This window comes from Etheostoma spectabile, chromosome 6 (genome assembly GCF_008692095.1).
Source record: "Etheostoma spectabile isolate EspeVRDwgs_2016 chromosome 6, UIUC_Espe_1.0, whole genome shotgun sequence".
Classification (NCBI taxonomy): Eukaryota; Metazoa; Chordata; class Actinopteri; order Perciformes; family Percidae; genus Etheostoma; species Etheostoma spectabile.
In genome coordinates, this window is record NC_045738.1 from 16,794,104 (window position 1) to 16,817,914 (window position 23,811).

Sequence of the window (23,811 nt, forward strand, 5' to 3'; positions counted from 1 at the left end):
TGGCACATGGAGACCTAGTTTGAAGAAAGAGGCCATGCCTAGAAAGACTTCACATGAGGAGTTCAGAGGGTTCAGGTCTCTGAGCATTTTACACCCGTTTGCTATGTTTTGGCACCTGAGATGACTTTAATTCACAGATCTGTTACTTAATGTCTCACCAGTATCAGAAGCACCAGGCCCTCACCGACACAGGCTCCTGTGTTGTTTTACTCTTCAGAGCCCCATGGGAAAATATACACCGGTTTCATAGCACTGTTTATGACAACTTCACTTGGTGGAATGCTCATTTAAATGATTTTTTTGGATAGCTGTCAATTCATTTTCTGGAACATAACAATAGTAAGAAGATACAAGAAGTCATCAGCTTATATGAGTTTCTTTTTATTAGGTTCAATGCATGGCCACACACATATACTGGTTTTCTTTTGCCGTGTGCATGATGGGACAGTCACTATGGAAATGGTGATGTGGATGGGATACATTTTAGGAGTTTACAGGGGTCCAAACGACCTACATTCCTCTGGGAAAGTTAGCCAGCCCCTCTCTGCGGAGCCTCTTTGATGACTAGCTACTACATGAGGCTATTCGGCTTCTACCTCCCTCTAACATGACACCTTGATAAATAACTTCTGGATTATAAGTCCCCCCCCCCCCATTTTAAGAACTGAAAGATTTGTTCAGTGGATCAACGCACAACAACAACAACCCATTCCCTTAAACATTCTTACATATCTCATTCAAATTTAGCTTACAAAAGGCAAATAAACAACATCATTTGGGTACAAAAATAAAATCCAAATTAAAACTTAACAGGGCAACACCTGCCATGTTTTTGTTTTTTTTCTTCTTCTCATCCAGAGATAGCACAATACATAAGTCACTGGTCACAAAAGTGCACCGCAAATAAAGAAAAAAACAAAACCAAAAAAAAAAAAGTTACGTAGGAAGGAAACCGATCCCGGAGAAGAGTACATACTGTATGTCGTCCTCAACCTTTCCTAGAGGCCTATGAGCTATGAGACTCCTGGCTTGTTTTGTAGGGCTGGAAGCCTCAGGTGTCAGGTGGACAGAGTGTATTTTCTCTGTCTTTAAGTTGTCTTCATACACCCTCGGATTTCCAAAATAATGCGGCCTTACCAGACTCGCATTTGTACCCTGTTTTCTCAATACAGACTGAAAGGAAAGGGAAGTAGGGAACGGAATCCAAACCACTGCTCTAAACATCTATATGGATTCATCTGAGTGTGGATGTGTTCATGTGTGTGTGTGCGGTTTCTCTCTCGACATGTATGTACTCATTTGCTAACATATACAGTGTATTCCTGGTTAGAGTGTGAACCAGGGGCACTTAAAAGCTGTGTAGCGTCCCCCACCCCCCACTGTTTCCGCACCCCGACCACTAGGGGTCACTCTTTATGTTTAGGATTGGGAGGTGGGAGATGTGCTCTTACTTATAGCGCCGTTTCGCCCGCATTTCTCTTTTTTGTTTTTTACTCCACTGTTTTAACGTTTCCACCCCTCTAAGCTTTAACTCTTTCCTTCGATTCAGCTTTCTTTTGAGTTGGTTTTTGCCTTTGGAGACGCAGTTACACACAGAGCAAAAGAGTGGGAGAGAGAGAGAGGGAGCGAGTGTTGTGATCAATCAGCTGTTTGCAGTGCCGACAGCAGCTGCCCCCGTTTGACCTCTCAGCCAATCTCCTTCCACTGCCGGTAGAAGTCCAAGATGTTCTTCAGCTCCATGCCCGCCGATCCCGCCGCCTGGATCGCCGCCTGGCATGGGAGAAAAATAACAGACATGCAAATGTGTACAAAACATATCCATTTTTACACATTGCTTTTACATAAATTTCTACGTCATAACACTTAATGCAAATGTATTTTTAACAAGTACATTTAAATGAAGGAAAGAATAGAAGATTAGGACTGTCTAATACTGTCAAATCTAATACCTACAATCTTAAAGTGCCCATTTTATGAACAAATATTTTTTGGGGTATTTGGAGTGTTATTTTGTGTCTCTGGTGCTTCCACCCGCATACAAACTTGGAGAAAAAAACATCAGTGCTGTTTTGAGTGAGATACGGGTTTCTGAATGTCCTCTGCCTTCAGTCTCCGGGTGAGTTGTTCAAAATCTCCACGGCTTTCTACGTCACTAGCCGAGATGAGGTATGAGACTCCTGCTCGAGCACATGCTAGTGCTAGCATGCTAGGTCGTTCTCAATGGCAAAACACTGCTACAACACACACTAGTTCACCATAATCTACAAAAGAACTACTTCCATGTCCCTGTTCTGCAGGTATATCCCTCGTTTAGCTAATCCGGCCTTCTACAGACCAAAGTTGGAGAAAGAGTTATCTAGCTGATGTGATCTTACCTAGCTACTGCGCATGTGCAACTCCCAACAAAGATAGTATAGAAGTGAGCTGTCTCACTCTGTAGCTAAAACAGAGACCTAAACACACAGTGTGAAAAGAGGATCTGCAGCAACTTGCGGTACAGCAAAAATATGGTGTTATTTTGAAAATGAAACCATGTAAACCTATTCTGATACAACCTCAAAATACAATTATGAACCTGAAAATGAGCATAATATGGGCACTTTAAAGCCATAAGGTTATCTGTGTGCTTCAACAGAAGTGTTTGTTGGATCGTCCAACAGCACCTTGACTTCCAACTCCCCACATCACCAGATGGCTGTGGGGTCTGTATGAATATTGACAGGACAGCACTGGAGCAAAAGTAGAGCAGAGCTGAACAGCATTAAGCTTTTTTCCACACTCTGCACTTAACCCATTCAGCCTCTTTTTTTTTCCCGGTAATACTTTTATGTTAAGAGCTTTTTTTTCTGTATTTATTATTTATTTCATACTAATGTTCAACATGTTTGTTTATGTATGCACCCAACTCTAAGGTAAATTCCTTATAAGTAAATACATCTTTTTCTGATTCAGGAGAGGACAAATGGATTTTTTAATTTTTTTTTCTAGTCGTGGTGAAAAATCAACTTCCAGAGTGTTTGTTCCGGTCTGCAACTCAACAAAATGCAGTGTGTGACTGACCTTCATTGCTGCTGACCGAGTGCAAAGCTCCTCCACTTGATGGCCAGTGAGAATGGTCACCATACCGGCTGTATCTTCATCTCCGTTGCTCTGGGAGACCGTTAGCTGACGACAGCTGTCCACCATCTTGTAAAAATGCCTAGAAATAAAAAATAAAAATAAAAAAAGAGGACCAATCAAAATAGAAGTAATTGTCATCCAATGAGTATTTTAGAAAACACATAGCCGTAAATGGAGAAAGGAGAGCTTGGTTTACCAGGCTTCGATGTCCTGACGTTTCAGTTTATCTCTTTCAAAACTTCGACCAGACTCCTTCTGGCAGCGTATGTACCTGCAGAAGGATGCGATACAGAATATTTAAGAAAGCCGCCAAAATAGGGGATTTTTATGGAGTAAAAAAGTGAGGTTTGTGTTTGTGTACTTAAACAAAAAACCAAAACAATTTCATCCTAAAAGAGTGCAGCGAGAAGCTCCATCAGTCACCATACACGTAACACAAACACCTACCTGTTGCCTTTGCGAAATTCAGACTCCAGAAAGCGGATGCCATCCCTCGCACCGGCATTTTCCTTCTTCAACCTGTCAAGTCCATCAATCACTACAACACAGAAGTAGTAAAGATTAAGTGCCCGAGAAAACAGTCACGTCAGCGAAACTTCAATCAGAAACCAACTTTGTGAAAACAAAGAGAATTACTAGAGTCCAAGGTGATGTCTTGGACTCTTCTCTTAGAAGCTGCCTTCTAACAGCTTGTCGTGTCTGATCAAGTGCCCCAAAATGACATTTAGTTTTGAACAGGAAATGCATTTGATAAAATTACAATCAGAGGCTAAAATGTCCAGAATAACTAGACCGTGCGATAAACTAGTGCCTATCGTTGTATATGTGTATATCAGTTTTTCGGTAGGGTTACAAAACATAAATGTACCTTTTTAAGACCTTTTTAATACCCACGATGTCCGATTTCATACCCAGGTCTGACAGTGCTGCCTCAAAACTCCACAAAAAAGGATTGAACGGCTTTCAGCATCACGATCCACTGTCACAACAATCCCACTTTTAATTTTTAGGGCGTACTGTATAATGTATCCCAAAACCCGCGATCGGATACAAACACTTTTTTAAGGCCTTTACATTATAGGAGAAAACTGAAGTCAATGTTTTTAAAAACTTTTTAGGTCTAATACCAGATATGTAGTAACATTATGTGAGATTACTGAATGGAAGATTTAGTCATGTAATACAGGAGTAGTCTGCATTACATTTGGCATGATAGTCCCTCTCATCAGTAATGTTAAAGATCATGAAAGGCAACCCTGCAAATCATTAAAATTACCACCAATCTACCTTGTTTAATACGCTACACACCATGCTGCTCAGGACAGACAAAGGACGAGGCAATCAATGCACTGACCTGTCCGTGGGATGATGATGATGAAGCAGCCGCTGCTGGCCAGCTGCCGGATGAGGTTCAGATGCTGGCAGAGAGCAGCTGTGTCAGGCACCAGGTAGGGAGACATGGACGACTGGGCCTTAGGCTGCTGAAGGCTGCCCTCTAGCTGCGATACCTCCAACTGCAGGGATCAGACAGAAAAAGAGATCCAAAAGCTGATAATGTGCAATTCATGTAAGATGGATTTTTTGGGGCATTTTCAGGCTTTTATTTCTATAGGACAGCATAGACTTGGCGCCCGTAAGATGGGTTTTATGGTCACAGAAATATAATACAACTATCTCAGAGCTCCTACAAAGTTTGCACTACCGGCATCAGATGATTTTGGCGAGTGTTCAGTGAGATTTAGACTGCAGCTGGTTCATGTTATGGTCCAACAATACGCCTGCTTTGTTCTTCACAAAGTGGATCTTACACTTAATAAAAAGGTTACCATACACTTTTTCTGTATATTCTCTAATGAATTTCCGTACACAAGAAAATACATGTTTCAACATTTTCTATATCTCAAACCAACCACTGGGAATTGCTCTTTTGGCAATGATGACTATCATCACACAGCTGTGTCTTTGTTGTATGACTGCTCAGATTTCAAAGGAAAACACAGACAGGGTAAACAGTCAGTGGAAAGAAAGAATATTAAAAACCTGTAGTCGAAGCTGGGCCATATCCCTCATTAAGCGATTTCGACGAGCCTCCTCTTCAGCCTAGACAAATAAAAGATGAAGATAAAGACAGGAGAGTCAACAACAAAAAGTAACAGCTGCTTTGCTTACAGGTAAAAACCCATTTTGGTTCCAGCCCATTAAACATTCTTCACATTTTAGTTCAACAGTTACACTACAACACAATTTTCCCTTTCTGAACTGCACACAGAATAATGAGACTTGACTGAATCCAAGTGCCCTGTGGTTCTTCTTCCTTCTGTTCAGATGTCACCCACCATTCGGAACTGGGCCTTGGCCTGCTGCACCAGATTATCCTGTTCGGATTGGCTGATGCTGGTGAATATGCCTGCCTCTGGGTTGTAGTGCAGCACGTTGCCCTGGAGATTTGTCAGGAAGTGGCCAAAACTGCGAATGCAACCCACTCGGACTACACACTGAAGGAAAGAGAAAGACGAGAAATGTTGAATTATTATGCTAATTTCATTAAATCTTTTATAAATGTTTTGACAGTCTCAACAGTCAGAACATTAATACTGCAACAAATAAATATTTGCAATGTAAAGATATAATGGAGTAATGGCGTCCTGAGCACAGAATGGAGTCGCACTCCCTGTGTGTGCGTTGTAATCCAAGATTCTGATAGCCGGTCCGGCAGCGCATGCATGTGGCCATGTGGGCGTGAAAAACCATTGGTACTGCACAAATTAGGGCGAGTCAGTGAGAGCTGTGTGGAGGCAATTCCACTTTATTTTCCCTTTAAGCCCCTTTAAGTGAACTAGGTTTGGATTCGGAGTAAAGATTTTCCTGAAATTTCAGTAATGATTTGAATATTGTACACGTAAATTAGTTTTGTCTAAGATAATAATAGTGTTTTTATTTTTGCCAACTTACAGGCTCACAAAAAAATAAGAAAAAGAAAAAAAAGGCACCACAGCTGGAAAAACCAATAGCCATGATTCTACAATAATAAGATTCTAATTGGCATGGTGGATCTGATGCCTTCTGGTTGTTATCCGATGTTTTCAACCAACAATGAACATCTGTTAAAGCCGAATCCTGTGTGTGTGTGTCTGTGTGCTTGTGTGTGTACCTCCTGTAGGGAGCTGAGAGAGGGATTGCGGCGTGTAAAATCAAGACGGCGGTGAGCTACGTTGAGAGCAGGCAGGTGTCGCAGAGCCAAATCCTCAGGCAGCAGCAGACTCTGGACCAAACCGGGCTGCTCACACTCATTTAACAGCTCCGTCACCTCTGCATTCAGACCGAGCTCTGCAGCACACACACGGATACATAAATAAGTGAGCTGTAGACTGAGAGCCCCAAAAAAAAAAAAAGATCACACAAGAAGACAAATATTCATTGTGAGAGCTGAATATTAGCATTTTTTTGAGTGCTCACAGTACAGGGATGGAATAAGATCTTGGGATTATGGAGAAAAATCATTTCACAACAATCATAAAAAAAACATTTACCAACTTGGAAGATGACATCCAACCAAAATTTAATAATATGACTAAATAGGCATGGGCCGGTTACTGTTTTCAAGGTATACCACAGTTTGAAAAAGTCAAGGTTTCAATAAATTGTGTGCAATGGGAAAAAATGCTTTTTTACCCAGACATTTAAAATAATGTATACATTTTGAAGTTGCATTTTTGCAATACCACAATACCAAATCTTTGCCAGAATTATATATACCGGCCCATGCATATGACTCAACCAATAATTAGAAAAGACCAAATAATAAAATTGGTAATGCTAAAAATATTATTATTATTATAAAAAGGTAAAAAATAAATCGTCTGTCCGCCAACACCTCTAACTCTTACAGATGAAAATGTGTTTTTTTTTTAAACTAGTTTGTTTGATCCACACAAAAACTAAATGTAAAGCTGACTCCATAAAGTGACTGGCCAAGTCAAGAAATAGTTTCAGTATGTTTTGCCTTGTAGCTACGTATTGTTTTTAGTTGATTGCAGATGGTGTGGCTTCCCTGTTAGGCAAAGCTGATCACCTGCTATCTCTGGCTTTATATTTAACATGAGAGTGCTACCAATCCTCTCATCTAACGGTCCTTTAAAATAGTTGTTTAGGCAATGTCTTCACCCAGTGGCTCAACAGACATTTTAGTATAAGTGGACCCAGTGGGAATAAAACTTGCACACGTATGTGCCTTCCTGTGCCTACTGAGCCATAGAGAAGTATAAATCTCTTTGCAGTGCAGTCTTTCATTACTCACCAGCCTCAAGCATCTTGCTGCCATCTGGTAGCAGGTTGAGCAGCACAGACAGTCGGTTCCACAGGCTTTGGGAACTCTGCAGAGAAAACCAGTTTTTTAAATATACTTCTAAATGTCAATGTTAATAGAAAAAAGCAGGCCATTGTGCCCCCTCACCTGTGCACACATAAGAATAATGTCGGTGTTTGTCCTTAGCCAATCAACAAAGACCTTCACCACCTGAATCAACCCTTGATTGGTCAGGATCTCCATCTTCTCTAACAGGGTTTTCTCACTATGGACTGATGGGGTACTGTGTTGGCTGCCTTCCAAATCCGAGTCCAAGTCTAGAGGAGGGAACACAATAATTAAGCAAAAGACACGTTTGAGTAACTGTGGGAAAAGCACACAAAAGGACAGATAATATGCAACAATAAGGTAATGAGCACATTACCATTTTCATTGGTTCCGTTGGCAGTGCCAGGGTTCTTATCGCAGGGTGAATCCCCGGGGGGAGGGGGTGTCTCTTGGGAGGGGGGAGCAGAGGCCTCAGTAGGGGTGGGAATACCAGGGGAGGATGAGCCGTGAGGCCTCAACAACATGTTGCTGAAGGTTGGCGCCAGGCGGAAGCAGCGCTTTGCCTGGAAGAGTTGTGAGGACATGGCCTGGAGGTTGCTGCTGATGCTGGCATCGCTGGGCAGGAGAGGCCCGTTGGTGGTCGGAGGTGTGTCGCCGTCTCGGTTGGCTCCTTCGTCCTTGGGTTGTTCTTCATCTTCCTCTTCGTCCTGGTGCTCCCGCGCCTGACCCTCCAAGTTGTCGGAGTTTTCCGTGTCCTCTATGTCTTCCAGGTCTGAACGAGACTCCTGGCTGTTCATGTCCGAGTCGGTCTCAACATCAAATGCCGTCCCTCCTTCCTCCTCCTCTGAGCTATTCCCCCAGCTGCCCCCCTCACCCAGGGGTGCTCTCTTAGTCTCCTTCCTGATGGATGGAGGATTGGGCGGGGTTCCTGTCGTGGTGGCACCTGTGGAGTCGGCGCGACCCCTCCTCTCGTCATCGTCATCTTCATCCTCTTCACTCTCAAAGCCTTCGCTCAAGTCACTTTCATCCTCTCCCCGAGTGTCCTTGCGGGCACAGCGGCGTCGGCGGAGTCTAGAGAGGCGGGTGTACTTCTTCTTCTGTCTCTGTTTTTCTTCTTCCAACTTGCGCTGCTCTTCCACACTGCAATGCTTTTTGGCGCCATCCCTTTCACAACCATCTTCACCCTTCTCTTCCTCATCTTGTTGCTCTAGGGAGCCATTCTGCAGAGGCTTGTCATCGGCACGATCTGCCAAGGGAGCGGACAAATCCCTCATCTCCAGGTCATCTAGATTAAAAAAAAAAAAATAATAATAATAATAATAATAATTTTTCATCCTGGTTTTTTGGCAAACATGTCTCTTACTTCTAACAACATATTTCTCATTACATAAAAAATGTTCTCCAAGGTGTTAGTCCTGAAAGAGTATGTTAAAAAGAATTAAGAAATGTGTTCAACTTAGGGCTGGGCAATATGGAGAAAATCAAATATCACGACATTTTTGACCAAATACCTCAACAATATTGTAATGTTGACTACTGGTGCTTTCACAAAATATTTACACAATGAAAACTAATTTGGTAAATAATCATCAGTAATGTGGATATAATGACTAAGTGGGTAAAAGCAAATAATAGAAGAGTTACAACAGCCTGGTAAGTTCAGAAAATGACATAACTTTACTGTAATGCCGCCTTTAAAACCAGGAAAAGACACCACTTATGCCATATTACGATATCCAAAATCTAAGATGACATCTAGTCTCATATCTCGATATAATATCAATATATTGACAAGCTCTAGTTCAACTATAATATTGCTTGTGACTTGTCAAAAATTTGCATACAGCTGCAGTTCTTCCAAAAGAATCCATCAATTTTAAAACAACAAAATGCAGCAATATAAGCAATGATATGTGCTAATGAGAATACACTGGGATTGACGAATTTATCTACGTATGTGGCAGACACTGGCTGGGAGATTTCCTTTACTACGCTGACTTATTAGCCTTGAACTAACTTGCAGCTGCATTTGTTTTCATTTCTCTCTCTATATACTTTATGTAGAGAGGGATTTCCTCTCTCACCTGTGGCGTCAGTGTGAAGTGGCGGCACCTGGCTCTCCGCTTCCTCCAGTTCAGCCTGCAGCCGAATGTTGACGTGGTTCACCAGATGGGAGAACAGCGCCAGAGTGAAAGCTATGGACGCACTGTACTGCTTTGATCCTAAAGACACAATACAACATTTATTAATACAAAAAAATGATCTACATCCTTCTTAATAAATGCAACAAGACGGTATTTCCTGTGGAGGAATAAATCTTACGCACACTCATTGCACATATTGGTTACGTTCTTTTGATTTATATCTTTATATTTCAAGTAAGTCTCCAAATTGTGGTTTTGGGAGTCATTCCATCACGGATCCACTATGATGGCAAGAAACGTGGACAACTTTAATAATGTATACTTAATCCCACAAGGGGAAATTACAATTTACACTCTGTTATTATTACATACATTACACACACGCCCACATGATACAAGCCTTCCGTGATCGCGTTTCACCTTCACCCCCACCCCTCCTCTACGCAGTTGCTAGTAGCCAAAGAGAACACAAAAGGATTAAAAAAAAAAAAGATGGACTCTTCAGAAGAGGAAATTATCTTCTAGCGGGAAAGTCACCGGACAACACCATCTTCTGAACACAGCCATACTGAGAAATACAGAGAGAGAGATACAGAGTTTTGTGGCGCTCATATTCTTAATTAGCTTTGTATCAACTCATTTGGCAATGGCTTGAATGTAACGGCTGTTCAATGATATCAAAAAATTATACACTAAAGCTTTAACTGAAGAGCTCCACAGAAATAAAATTGAGTCTGGATGGTGACTTCTTCCTCTGCCTCTAATTATTCCAATCCTCATCTCACGTAGTTATACAAACCCACTGACGATGATACTGAAAAAGAATTACCACTTTAAGTTATCAAAATATATTTAAAATAATTTTGGAAGACAAAAAAGTAGTGAAACACACCAGCCTTAACATCACACTAGCATTACCTCCCCTCTTCAGGCTGTGCACCACCATCAGACAAGTGACCACCATCTTGAATACGAGGGTGTCCGGCAGCACAGGGCAGGAGCTGTCAGCGTGCTGCGGCTCCTCCTCCTCCTCGCCGGGGGAGTGGTGAGCACCGCCTTGGGACGCCGTCGGCAGGTAAAACAGCACCAGGTTGAAATCCTCCAGCACCGACTGGCAGAGTGACGTCAGCTCCGTCTCCATTAGACTACATGCAGACAGAGGAGTGGAAGCATTGTCATGAAAAGGAAGCACTAAAAATGCCATGTCACAATTTTAACCCCATTTTCCAACGGAAGCGTCTGAGCTGTGGAGGCGTCGTGACCCCAGCGCACAATTGCGGCTATTCAAAACAATGCCTGACATCCAACCAGCAGCGTTGCGGCGCATCCCAGAAGCATGCGTCAGATGGCTCTCTGCTAAAGATATACGCCAGGTCTATTTTCACGCGTGCCGTTCTGACCCAATTTCGTATAGGTCTCCTCTATAACACCACGGACGACGAGGAGATTCATCTCGGAGGTGGAAAAACATAATAGACACCATGGATTTTTTTCTTAAGGACAACGCCAGAAAAGAGAATCGAGCATGGCGTTTATTGCACGAGTACTTGGAGTGAAAAGTTGATACTAGCTTAATAAACACACGACTGTTCTTTCAAGTACTTGCAGAGACAATAGAATCTGCGAGTCAGGAAGGCAAGGATGACCCAAGGATAACAGTCTTAACATTTTTACAGGTAGTAAACACTAGACACTGCCTACCTCTGTCCACACTTAACAAAAGCAAATATTTAACTTTGATATCACGGGTTCAGGTAAGAGGTTAGATGCTATAGATAGATTCATTTGACAATAACTAAACATATATAAACAGTATGTAGTCCGCAGTCTTAACATACCATTAAAATGGTTAAGGCTTATTTGGTTCTAAAACAGTGGAGTGGACTCACCTGTTCTTGGGCTGCAGCAGGCTCTGAAGGTACATGAAGCTCACCAGGAGGCGCTTAATGTCTTTTGATCTGCAGAAAAAAGTCATAGCAACATAATGGAAATCATAGAGTATAGATATGTTGATTTTGTATCAAAATTCTATGAATCAAATTGAGCATTTTCTTTCCATTTACCTTTTTTTTTTTTTTTTATAAGGCACCTGTGCACGTTTTAAAAATAACCCAAGCCAAATTTGTTTTAATGGAAACAGTGGTGTAGTGCATGTCCTATTGTTTGCAAAGCGTTGGTACTCTATTACTGCTTTTACTTTTGCAAAGACATTCTATATCCTCTGGGTAAGTGAATAGAAACAAATAAAAAGAACATTTAAAATAGAATGTATTGCTGGACATTTTGGAATAAATGCTTAAATGCTTTTTTTTTTTTGTTGCTGAGAGATAAATGAGAAGATCAATGTGACACTCATGACTTTACACTAAAAATGAAGTTTGAGCCAGCAGCCATTAGTATAAAGACTGGACGCACAGGAAAACACACAGTCTGGGTCTATCCAAAGGTATAAAAGGTTGTAGCTTGTCTGTTTAATTTGTACACAAACAAAACGTATGGTCTACTCAATATCCTCATCTAACTCAATGAAAGCATAGTAACATAGAAACATAGCACTAACCAGTGAAGGGGTACTCAAGTCCTGGACTCTGACTCAAGTCTCTATTCTCACTCGCACTGCTAAATGTCGTTTAGAAAAAAGTCACTAAACAACTGATGTCAGTGATGTCATTTTTTGTTTAATGTAGACCCTCTTTCATTAGTGTATCAGCTCTTTAAAAAGGAGCCAGAGTGGAGAAATGTAGGAAGTCTTGGAATTCAACACAGACTCAACCTTAACGCCTCGACTTGGACTCAAACACTCAGTACTCAACCTCAGGTAGTGGTGACTCAACTCGGACTCTTCTTTAGTGACTCAAACTTGGACTTGAACACTGGGGACTCGAGACTCGACAGTTGGTAACTCGACTACAACACCGGCACTAACACATAATGTAGTTTCACACTGCGCAAAAAACAACCCACACCCAAACACAACACAACACACACACACACACACACACACACACACACACACACACCACACACACACACACACACACACACACACACACACACACACACACACACACACACACACACACACACACACACACACACACACACACACACACACCACACACACACACACACACACACCAACACACACAAACACACACACACACACACACACACACACACCCACAACACCACACACACACACACACACACACCACAAACAGTCCTGAGAAACAAAAACAGCATTGATTTCTGCCCAGGTGGCAAAAGAATGTGTTAATCCTATTTACTCCATGCTAAATAATCCCATAACAGACAAAGCAACATGACCTATCTACACCCTTTTCTGGAGCTTTTTTTTTTTCCTTCTTCATTTACAAATCAAGCATTTTACATGCTTCATTTGTGTGCATATTCATCTTTTGTTTCTATTTTCTCTGTTAGTTTTGTTGCTACAACAACATCATTTCCCCACGGGGATCATTAATTATCTAATCCCATCTGCAGAGAGATGCTGCTTTATCCCACCACTGGTTAGAGAGCCTTGATAATTGAAATGGCAAGCGAGTCGGTAGTTATGTGAAAAACCCAGATGTCAATTGGGACTAGGTTAAAATTACTCTGGGATTTAAGCACAGTGAAGTCTGTTTAAATCAGACTGATTTTTACCAAGCAAGTCAGAGTCTGCTGTCCAGAGAGTGCTCGTGGTCTAAGGAAGCCTCAGAGGAACTTGCAAATGTTTCTTTGAACTTTTCCGAATCCTGTGATTTCTCCTCACCTTTGTCGAGATGGAGACAGCTTCTTCATTTCCTGCTTCTTCACTTGGTGGTACATCTTGGCAGCTTTGTCAAACAGGCGCTTCAGGTTGCCATAGGCACCCTCAAAGGGGGCCTCTGATTGGATGCTAGTACAGATACAGACTCTGTTAAGACCTCTAACTTAGTGGGTTGTGGTTCAATAGTTAACATCACACGTAATTGTACATAAACATTCCTCACCAGCGTAGATAGTAGTAGGTTGCTTCAACATTGTAGAACTTGCTCCCTGCCAGTGTGCCCAGTTGGTTAAAAGGCATTCCTGTAGACAGGTGGGTGAAATGAGTAAGTAAGGCAACCTTCATTCTTGGAGATGCCTGATGTGGACAGAATCATTACCTAATGTTTTGTCTAATTACCTAAATGTCCTGCTCAATCAATAAAATAAATGATGCCAAAATGGTGCAGTGCTATAAGCCAAGATTTGGAGACCACAAAATTAAATAACTTAACAAAAAACCTAACATGACATGATATAGACCTTATGGGTCCTTCCAGGATAATAGTAGCAAGAAGTAACAACATCGTTAAAATGAAGGTCACAAGACTAACACACACAGACAGAGAGAGACAGAGAGAGAGAGAGAGAGAGAGGACATAATGGAGCTGCTACTGTGAGGTTGTCATATAATTTCCTAAGTAATTCTGCGGATGCTTTTATGTTTAAAAAAAGGATCTTACTCTTTAACAGAAAGTACCACCCCCTTAGAAATTCTTTCCAAAATGTTGTCAGGCACTTAGAATTTTTACTCTGAGCCTGTCAGTGGCAAAACAAGCACTTTTGTGAAGGTAAATACAAGATGGACAATTGACCTTTTACCTTACGTTGCAGCTCGTTTTGCCACTGCCGACTGCAGAGATCTTGCTTAAAACTTGATCAATGTCAAAGAAGTTCCCATCAGTCACTTAGACACAAAACCGTAGGAAAATAGGGTCCAGGTTGAAAACTTGAAAGGTATCTTACATTACAGTCACTCACCCATGTGTGGCATGACGGAGAGCGCCTGATGGTAAAACCGTTCGGCCAGCTGCTCAGCCTCCACTCCAGCAAGTTCATTCTGATAACGGGCTGCAGAGGAAATATTAAAACAACAGAAAAAAAGCATTAACTGTTAACATTAAGATATACATTGGTTAAAATGTATTTCAATTTTCTTTTATTCATAGATGTATGAAAGGCAAACCAAAAAGTGTGCGGACATAATTCCATTTGCTTCTGTAATTCTCAGCTTAATAATGTGAAATGAATAAAATTACTGATATCTCTGTAAACCAACCAAACAGCCTCTTGCCATTTATACTCTATGGCTGAGCCAACATTTCCCACGCTGAATGACACGCACATGCTGTCTCACACCTCTACAAGCTGGGGAGAGAGATGATATAATTGCATATTCTTTTATCATGTTATTACCTAGATCTCCAAGGTAGACCAGACAGCGATGACAGGCCATCTGTGCCCACTCCATCTCCTTGGGGGTGGCTGACACTGGTTTCTTTCGGCCTGCGGGGAACAATCACTCAATGTTTTTTCTTCTTCATTTAAAGCATTTAGCTAACGCACTTACCCAAAATGACTTGGAGTTATGCGACAAAAGAAAACAAGCTTTAATTCCAGCAAAGCAACAATTTGCAAACAGCAGAATGATCTGAATACTAGAGACAACACCCAGTTATTACTTCAAACACTGCTTCTTCGTCCATGACGTGGTAATGTCTACAGGTGCGTTTGTTTAAGGTGGCCAAAAATATTCATATTCTTAATAAAATAAGTTTCATGCTGGAAGACAGGATTACAGCCCCTACCTGGTATTAGCCCCTTTTGTCTGATAGCATCTGAGGCAAAAGGGCGAGTACCGGCAGCACCGTACCACAAACATGGGTGACCCTGCACCTGTCTGTTTGTCTTCGCCAACAATAGACTGACTTGGCACATGTGCTTTGCATAGTGCAAGTGGGCACTGACGTCTGATACGGACTGAATTCAGACAATGGACACATAAACACCCGGTCTGAATGCAATGGTGTGATCACACCATTCATCATTTGAGAAGGTAAAAGTACATTCTAATACCAGCTGTAAATGACGTTAACTTCCAGTGGATGCTTCCAGTTTGAGCAGTTTCAATATTAAATCCACAAGTATCAAAATATTCATAATACCAAGCTGAAGCAGTTTTACATCCATTTTACACGAAAAAGCAAACCTGAATAGTGCAAAGAAAAACTCACTAGGAGAGAGTGCGTAAAAAACAGAACACAAACTACACTGTAAAAATAGGAAAACATGTTGAGTTGTTGTACAGTAAGCCATTAAAGTGAACCAGAATGCACCAGGATACTGAAACTGGTACAGCTAAATAGAATCTAGCTATCATTCACACCTATGTGTTCCTTTGCAAAACATCTTAAGTGAAAAGGGCCTTTAAGTTATCAAGATTTCTAAATTCAGCGAATATTTTTTAAATGGGCATGCATATTTACAAGTATGCACGTATGAATGTTACACATCCTTCTGGCAAACATTTATTAAGAGATTAGATGCCGCTTGCACATTTGAATGTTTTACATCTGTGTCTCTGTGTTTTGCGTATCTGACCTATCAGTGGGTCTGTGACGTGGGTCCAGTCGATGCAGTCCTGCAGCTCCAGCTGGTAATGTGACTGGATGTATAGCAGCAGGTGCTGGTAGAAACCCACGCCGGCAATCAGGTGTGTACGGTAGGCACACTCCAGAGCGCTGCGACTGTGGATGTGCTACAGTGGAGCAAAAGACAAAATAGAGAGATGAGCCAGAACAATAGTAATGTGAACCACAATAACAAACAGGATCTATGTTGCATACAGACTGTAATTTACAATGAGCCTCAAAAAGGCCCAAAAGCATTGAACACTTAAATGTGCGTGTATAATTTTTAAAACTTGCAAACTAATTAATACTGTGAGGGACTATTAACTTTATAAGAATACTCAACCAAGTAGGCGACCTAAAACATCAATCGATGCAGCAAAACCGAATATATTGTCTTTTTTATACCATGCATTTCTTTTTCTTATCCAAACAAGCCGCCTACATTACCCACAATTCAACTCTAATAATTTCAGTTTGTTTGCAGATTCCAATATGTTACTCTAGCCCAATGTTTCCCAAACTTAGGGTTGGGACCCAAAATGGGTCGCAGACCCGTTTTATTAGTAAAATGCATCAATCTTATGTGAATGAGCGTTCTTTTTTGCTAGATTGGTCTGTTCAGCTCAGATCCTGTGGTGGGGGGGGGGTAGGAGGGGATAAGAAAATTAGTTGAGAAAAGGGGGGAGACACAGAAAGTGTTTCTGTTTTCGTTTACTTTTATAATAGAATAAATATACTTCATATACATTTAAATTCATGGTTTGTTCCGTCTTTTGTCCACAGTTTAAAAATGTAGATGTTACAATGATTCATGGTGGATTTTTGTAAATTTGGGTCCCGGGGAGACACCAAATCTTTCTTTTGGGTCTTGAGCTGATAAGGTTTGGGAACCACTGCTCTAGCCGCTAGACTAAAACAGAGATAAGGTGTGGGCTACAGAGGTCTGATGAGATCATTCCTTTCTCACTTCCCAACCACAGATTTTGTTTTCATTTTAAAACTTCCAACACAAACTGAAGTGACATCTATCAGATTTCAAGCACCTCTCTGTTTATACATCTATTTTCACATGCGCAGTAGTACTATCAAAGACCTGTAAACAGACTTGGATGTGTAAAATCAGTGGAGTTACCCTATAGGAAGAGCCTTCTTAACTTACACATGTTAAAAACAAACAAATGTGCAACAAATAACTAAAACCGCTGATGACATTGAACATGTTGAACATTTTCAACATTCAAGTTTACAAGCAACTGAATCACGGCACACACATTTATTAAGTTAATGATTAATAAGGTAGTCTCTACAAACTTACCTCAATTATAACTTGTCAACTGCTTGTTGTACTACAGCACTTACTTTTAAAAAATAAGTTAAATTAATAAGTACTTTTGATTCATCTGTTTTCGGTGTTGTAATTTGTAGACGACCCTAAGCCTTAATGCTTTTACCTCTTACTGCCGGTAGCGTTAGCAGCAGAGAGCAGAAGCCAGCAGCAAGTAATATTTTAATAAACTCCTGGTGTACTTACAAACTTTCCAATCCATTGTTTTATAAGCACATAACATATTTGTACTACTGTAGAAGTTTGGTATAATTTCGGGCATTATTAGTGGGGTGATTTACAAGATACACAGTAGGTTTGGGTGGCAGTAGCTCAGTCCGTAGGGAGTTGGGTTGGAAACCGGAGGGTCACTGGTTCAAGTCCCCGTATGGACCAAAAAGTACGGAGTGTGGATTGGTGGCTGGAGAGATGCCACTTCACCTCCTGGGCACTGCCAGGTGCTCTTGAGCAAGGCACCGTACCCCCCCCCCCCCCCCCCCCAATCGCTCAGGGCGCTGGTTTGGCTGGCAGCCCACTCACTCTGACATCGCTCCATTAGTGTATGTACAGATCCTGAGTGAGTGTGTGTGTGTGTGTGTAGTTCAGGACTGTGTGTGATAACTAACAAAGTGTGGACACAGAGTGTAAATTGTAATTTCCCCATTGGGGATCAATAAACAGATTAAAATTAATTAAAATTAAAATTCCAATAATGCCTGCACTAAGCTAATCAGCTAATAACACTAACTCGTCCAATGTTAGACCCAGGTGAAAAAAGCTTTGGGTGGGTTGTTTGGCTAGAGGTCGTGGTGCAAATGACCCAAAGGTGAAATTACTCCGAACCATCACTTTAAGCCAGCTAACAGAAAAAAAATGGTTTGCTAACACATGCAAAGATGATCTTTCCCACAGCTGCAGGGCCAGTTACCTTCTTGTTGGTCTTGATAACCTGGATGACCTCATAGTAAACCTTCCTCCAGAGCAGCTCCTCTGCCTTACGGCCGTAGTCAACAGGGTGGAGAAACATCAGCTTCACACAGAGCTCCCTCAGCCTGAAAACACACACAGGGAAGGACCAAAAAACAGACACACACACACATATATATATCAGTTAAGGAGGTAGTTGGGTCACCGGTTTGACAAGTAGACCAATGAGTCAACCTAGTTTCACATGAACAGGTGAGGCTAAGTAAGTGGGCATTTTTTTCAAGATTAATCAAGTGATTCATCAGCAGATTAATCAATACTGAAAATTAGCATAATTTACAGCCAGCCCTCTCTTATAGACACTATATCAGTGTCAACTGATGATTCTGGTACTGTCGGACAAAAATCCCTAATAAGCATGCCCCTCCCTTCTATGGTCTGTGTAAACTGATTCAGAAGTCAAAGTTGTGCACCAGAGTATTGTGATGAAATCTCAGTCCCCACTTGATGTGTGCAGCTAACGACAAAATGATGTTACTGTACAAAGTCAAGTACATGCGGTGTTCCTCATTATCTCCTCTTTGAAGAAATGATTCTCTCTCGCTTGGTTCTTCTATTCTTCAATTTAGAGGATAATATAATAATCAACAGTAATATGACCCTCACCTTGCACCAATGTACCAATTTATCCCATTTGCAAGTGAAGTACAATATATAACTACAGCTCTCATCCTATTATGTCTTGGGGGAATTGATAACTTGTGGGTACCTCTGAATACAGGTGTAAAATTATCCCAAAATGTGTGCAATACAATCTGATCACTTGTGCCACATTCAGGTGTGGTTAAGGATGCTTATGCCCTAGTATTGTAGTGTAAATGCACATGCAACAAACACTTAACATAACAATTATTTTCTTCATTAACTGATGTCAAAATATAGGGAAAAATGTCCGTTAAAGTCCCTAGAGCCAAAGATGATGTTTCTAAATGTCTTATATGTCAGAAAAATAGTGCAAAACCCAAAGATATATTTCAATATACTATAATATATGACAAAGAAAAGCAGCTAGAACTAGCAAACGTTTGGCATCTTTAATTAAAAAAACACAATGCAGGCCGCTCTAGTCAAGTTTTTAGAGCGCATGTTGGTTCCCAAAGCATTCACTGAGCAAAACAAGATACCATCTCCTCTGTCTCCCTGTCGGTGTGGCCACACAGTTCAGTCTCTTTTTCACATTTAAATTTTACTTCCACTTTTTGAGGTTTTGGTTCATTGTATCCAGTATGAAAATAACAACTTAGATCCTGTTCACGTGTTGTGTGACTAAGCACAAATTAGTATGTTAATCAACTTTGTTTAGTCTTGCAGGATTCACAATGTATCACAGATCAAATGGTAATATTGAAGCATATGTGGTCAGATGTGATACATAAGACATGTTTTCTAATTCTAATGGATTAGGGTTAAAGTAAAGTATTTCTGATTCTGATCTTGAACTTGAGGTAAGCCATCAGCGACTGGTTTATTGGTTTAAACAGGAGCATTCATACTTCTGTTCACAACAACTGGCCAGATGTTTAAGTTACACTCCTGCCTCCTTTCACAAACATTACTGAGACAGCTGGACATACTTGTTGCGAAGGCTGATGTTCTCCGGCTTGAAGACCTCTCTGTAGGATACTTTGCTGGCGATGATGACATCCAGCTTGTGCACAGATTCCACCACAGCCCTGGGTAGCGTTGGGCAAGAGACAGCATTAGTTAGCATAATGACAAGGTTAAAGCTCTGATCTAAACATACTGCGGGCTATCATACTAGCAGCCATCCTTACAGTTTCATGTATTTGTGATAAACGCAGTAATGAAATGCAGCTGACTAATTTAACAATGCTACACAAAGCATGATGAGTGCCCGGTCAGATTTATCTGATGTTAGAGTTAACGTTACACTGGCTGAGAATGCGGGAATGTGGGGCTACTCATTGTCGTGACAGGTTACTGAATGGAGGAAAGGATGTACCCATTCTTGTGGTAGCAAACATTGATTGGCTAGCTCTAAGTTAGCCAGCACAATAACGTTCAATTAGCACCTTGGTTAGCAACGCAAAACGGCCTTACAACTTACCTGTAAAGCCGCTTGATGAGAAGGACTTTCGCCTCTGGCTCACTGTCCTGCACCGGCCCACTCATATTAGCTCCAAGTCAGTTATTTGATCACACGCTCCAGCCTTCGGTCACCGCTTCCTTCAACCCTCCCGACACGCAGTTGTCAGGGCTACTCGGGTTGGTACCCCGGCAGTGACAACCGTGTTGATAGCCTGCTAGCGCTAGCTATCAAGATAACGTTAGCTTTCCTTCCCTTCCCTCCGTGTCTCTTTCGTTACTTGTGTTCTTTGGCAAGACCCCCTCTACCCATCCGTTCTGAAACCCGGGTAGAAGGGGGTGCCCTAGAATTTAGGCTCTTCCTGGTCAGCTAAAACGCTCTGATGTGCCTCTTGTGTTGTTCCCTATTCCAGCCATTGCAACGAAGGCGGCCATTATTTCTATCAGGCAGTGACTGCCTGAATACCGCGAGAATACAGAACACTCACCAGATTAAATTAAGGGTTGCCAGGTTGTCTACAGATCCCTCATTTTCAAAAATCTTGATGAAAACATTTACTTCGCCAGTGAAAATTATACATTGTTTTACTTAAAATACCAAAGAACTCATTGTGCCGAATGACCCATTTTAGATTAATAATATACTATGAATCACTGGATTATAATTGTTGATGTATTAATGTGTACACAACATTAATGTTGCAGCTGTTAAAGGTGGGGTTTATCATAAATTATTGATATATTGCTAGGTAACCTTGTTTATAATTATAATATGTCATCCTTTATTAGATGGTTTGTATTAATAATCCAAATCTACAAAGTAACTACATCTGTCAAATAAATGTAGTGCAATAAAATGTACAATATTTGCCTCCAAATCTACCATTTAGTGGCATAGAAATAGCCTATCCTAAAACAGTTACTTCACCACTGCGTTTGTTTGAAATCCAGCTTGACCAACAAGCACTTTTACCATAATACTTTCAGTATGCCTACATTTTGCTGTAGCCCGAATACTTTTATACCTTTACTTTTATATATGTGTACTATATGCAAATTACATCACAGTTGTGCCACAAACATTAGTTCTCTTCTGTTCCCATTTTACATCCATACTTCCACCATTTGCATCATTCCTTGTCTTTTTTCCTTTTAAATAACATGAAGTTAAAAAAAAAACTGTTGCTATTGAAGGCAGAATTGAGTAGTTACAATAACCCTAGCCCAAACACTGTCTTTTAACCTAACCTTAACCCTTCATAGCTAGCTGCTAACGTAAATTATGACGCTTGCGCAATATGTCAGTTTTGTTCAGTAACTAGGTTAATAGAAATGCAGAATAAGACTATACACCATAAGCCTCTATACTATGGTATACTAAACACTGTTGTTGTAATTCCTCCTGCTACCAATAGAGGTCTATAGAAGATCATTTTTCATCATAGATGCAATAGGGGACAGGCATTTTGAGAGATACTTGCTTCCTAAATAAACATTTTTATGTGTTTTCTGACTTTGGAAACAGGGTACTGGTATGGCAGATGATGATGGAGGGGATCACTGAAATATGTAAGTTAATTGGTAGAGTTAGGGAGAAAAATATAGAATATAGTTCTATAAAGATGCTTATTTACAGTGTAATGGTTTTGTTGGAATTATGTAATGTGATGCGGTTTTCCAGGAAGTAAGAGTGATGTAATTCTGATGCTAACACGTACAAAATGAAAACCTTAGTGGTCATTTTATTGTGACAATAATATTCTCCAGAGTTTAAACCTGGCAGAATAATTATAGGAATGTATTTGATGCTCCTGTCTGGAGCAGGTTAAGGTGGAACTCGCAGCTCTGTTTGTTGTTTCATGAACTGTCTATTGCTTCTCCAATGCAATTTTTGTGCTCTGTCCAAACTCAGAAGTTGCCAACCCGCTAAGGAACTGCAGGCGATTAAGTGTAGGAGGATGAGGATAATTACAAGCTTGTAATAATCCAGATGACCCAGATGAGCGAGTACTGTGTGCAACCACAAGCTTGTACATCCAGAAAATTAATCATTCTATTGCAAACATTGGAAGAGCAGATCAATAACCTGAATTTAGTTTTCAGATATAAAGTGTAGAATTTTTGACTTGGTTGAAGATTTTGTTTCTTTACAAACCTTACATGCCGTGAGTCCATCAATGCAGTAGTGGTGAAAGTATTAGTCGTTTAATGAATTAGTTGATCGTCTGAATCACGTGATTGGTTGGACAGAGATGGCGGCTTAAAGTTGTAGCTCCTGGTCCAACCTTGCCAAATAGTTGTCTTATATGGTTCCAACGCCAATGTTCTACCACCTTGTGCTTGATAGTCACTTAAAACAGAATGGCAATCAAGAACAGAACTCAACGCAGCAATACGGATGCCATTGCAGAGGCATTGCTGGAGAAACAGAAAAGATACTTTGAACCGCGTTTTTCTCAGATTCAGCAGGTGGGCATCGAAAGCGACAAAATGCTAACTGCTATCCATGCACAACTAGCATCTCTAATTGCAAATCTGGGCTCTATCACAGCTGATGTGAACAATCTAAAAATAGCCATGGAAAGCAAGTATTCTTAATAGCCATGGCCACGCTTTTCAAGAGCTGGAGGGGAAGCTAACAGACATGGAGGAAAAAAAACAAAGATGCAACATCTTCATCGTCGGTTTGAAAGAGGGGCTAGAAGGCTCTAATGCTTCTCAATATCTCTCGTGTTCCTTGCCTAAGTGGTCCCCAAAGTTGGCAGATTATGAGAGCCCACCCAATTTACAGTGATAACTCAAAGAAGAATACCACTAGTTGCATGTTGATTTTCTTTTTTTGTGACCAAATGTTTTTATTTAAAGATTACAAACAATTACAAACAATACGCTGAGACGTGAGAATATGTCCCAGGTCCAAAAAAAAAATAGAAAAAAAAATAAAGGAAAGACGGGAAGGAGGGACATGACAAAAACACAACAGCAAGAGCAACGTCCACAACTAACAAATAACACACACACAGCAGACACACACACACACTGACAGAAACAAGATAAGGGATCAAACACATGCACAAATAGAGGCAAGAAGGCCGCAGCACTAGTCTAAAGCATGGACTTCAATCAGTCAGCGATGCTGTACCAAGTGTCCAAAGTTTATTCTGGCGCTCCATTTACACAAGCTATTGAGAGTTCCATATATACAATATCCAAAAAAAGGAAAGGGTCCATGTCAGATAGACATGTCATAAGGCAGCTTCCAATAATAATTTTCTTAGCAGCCATGAGTCCAGCAAATACAGCACATTTTTTAGTTTTAGAGAGCTGAAGGGCTGACAGTGTTCAGAATCAAAACACTGACAGTAACAGGTACAGTAACATTAATCAGGGCAG

The 23,811-nt window shown here is 40.9% G+C and overlaps 1 protein-coding gene across 2 annotated transcripts; it reads right to left on the reverse strand.

Moving 5' to 3' along the window:
* Positions 1-647: 647 nt before the first annotated feature.
* smg5 (SMG5 nonsense mediated mRNA decay factor) lies at positions 648-20,895 on the reverse strand. Of its 2 annotated transcripts, XM_032518907.1 has the most exons (23): positions 20,441-20,895; positions 19,947-20,045; positions 18,314-18,437; positions 16,030-16,186; positions 14,845-14,934; positions 14,410-14,499; positions 13,614-13,692; positions 13,394-13,519; positions 11,508-11,576; positions 10,537-10,763; positions 9,559-9,696; positions 8,658-8,759; positions 7,851-8,465; positions 7,574-7,743; positions 7,418-7,493; positions 6,272-6,447; positions 5,457-5,615; positions 5,161-5,220; positions 4,475-4,634; positions 3,568-3,658; positions 3,317-3,391; positions 3,061-3,199; positions 648-1,770 (listed from the first exon to the last, which is right to left on the reverse strand). In XM_032518907.1, the coding sequence occupies exons 1-23, from the start codon at positions 20,503-20,505 to the stop codon at positions 1,687-1,689; spliced, it is 3,171 nt and encodes a 1,056-aa protein (XP_032374798.1). In that variant the 5' UTR covers positions 20,506-20,895; the 3' UTR covers positions 648-1,686. The 2 variants fall into 2 exon arrangements, with proteins under 2 accessions (XP_032374798.1, XP_032374797.1); XM_032518906.1 differs by having other exon boundaries at positions 7,851-8,759.
* Positions 20,896-23,811: the final 2,916 nt, after the last annotated feature.

Bases quoted from the DNA above. Each gene is read 5' to 3' on its own strand.
- smg5 (XM_032518906.1), bottom strand. From the start codon at position 20,505: ATGAGTGGGCCGGTGCAGGACAGTGAGCCAGAGGCGAAAGTCCTTCTC. The intron at 13,520-13,613 runs GTGAGGAATGTT...TATCTGTACTAG, and splicing joins ACCTACTACTATCTACGCTG to CATCCAATCAGAGGCCCCCT. The intron at 7,744-7,850 runs GTAATGTGCTCA...TCCCTCCTCTAG, and splicing joins CAACGGAACCAATGAAAATG to ACTTGGACTCGGATTTGGAA.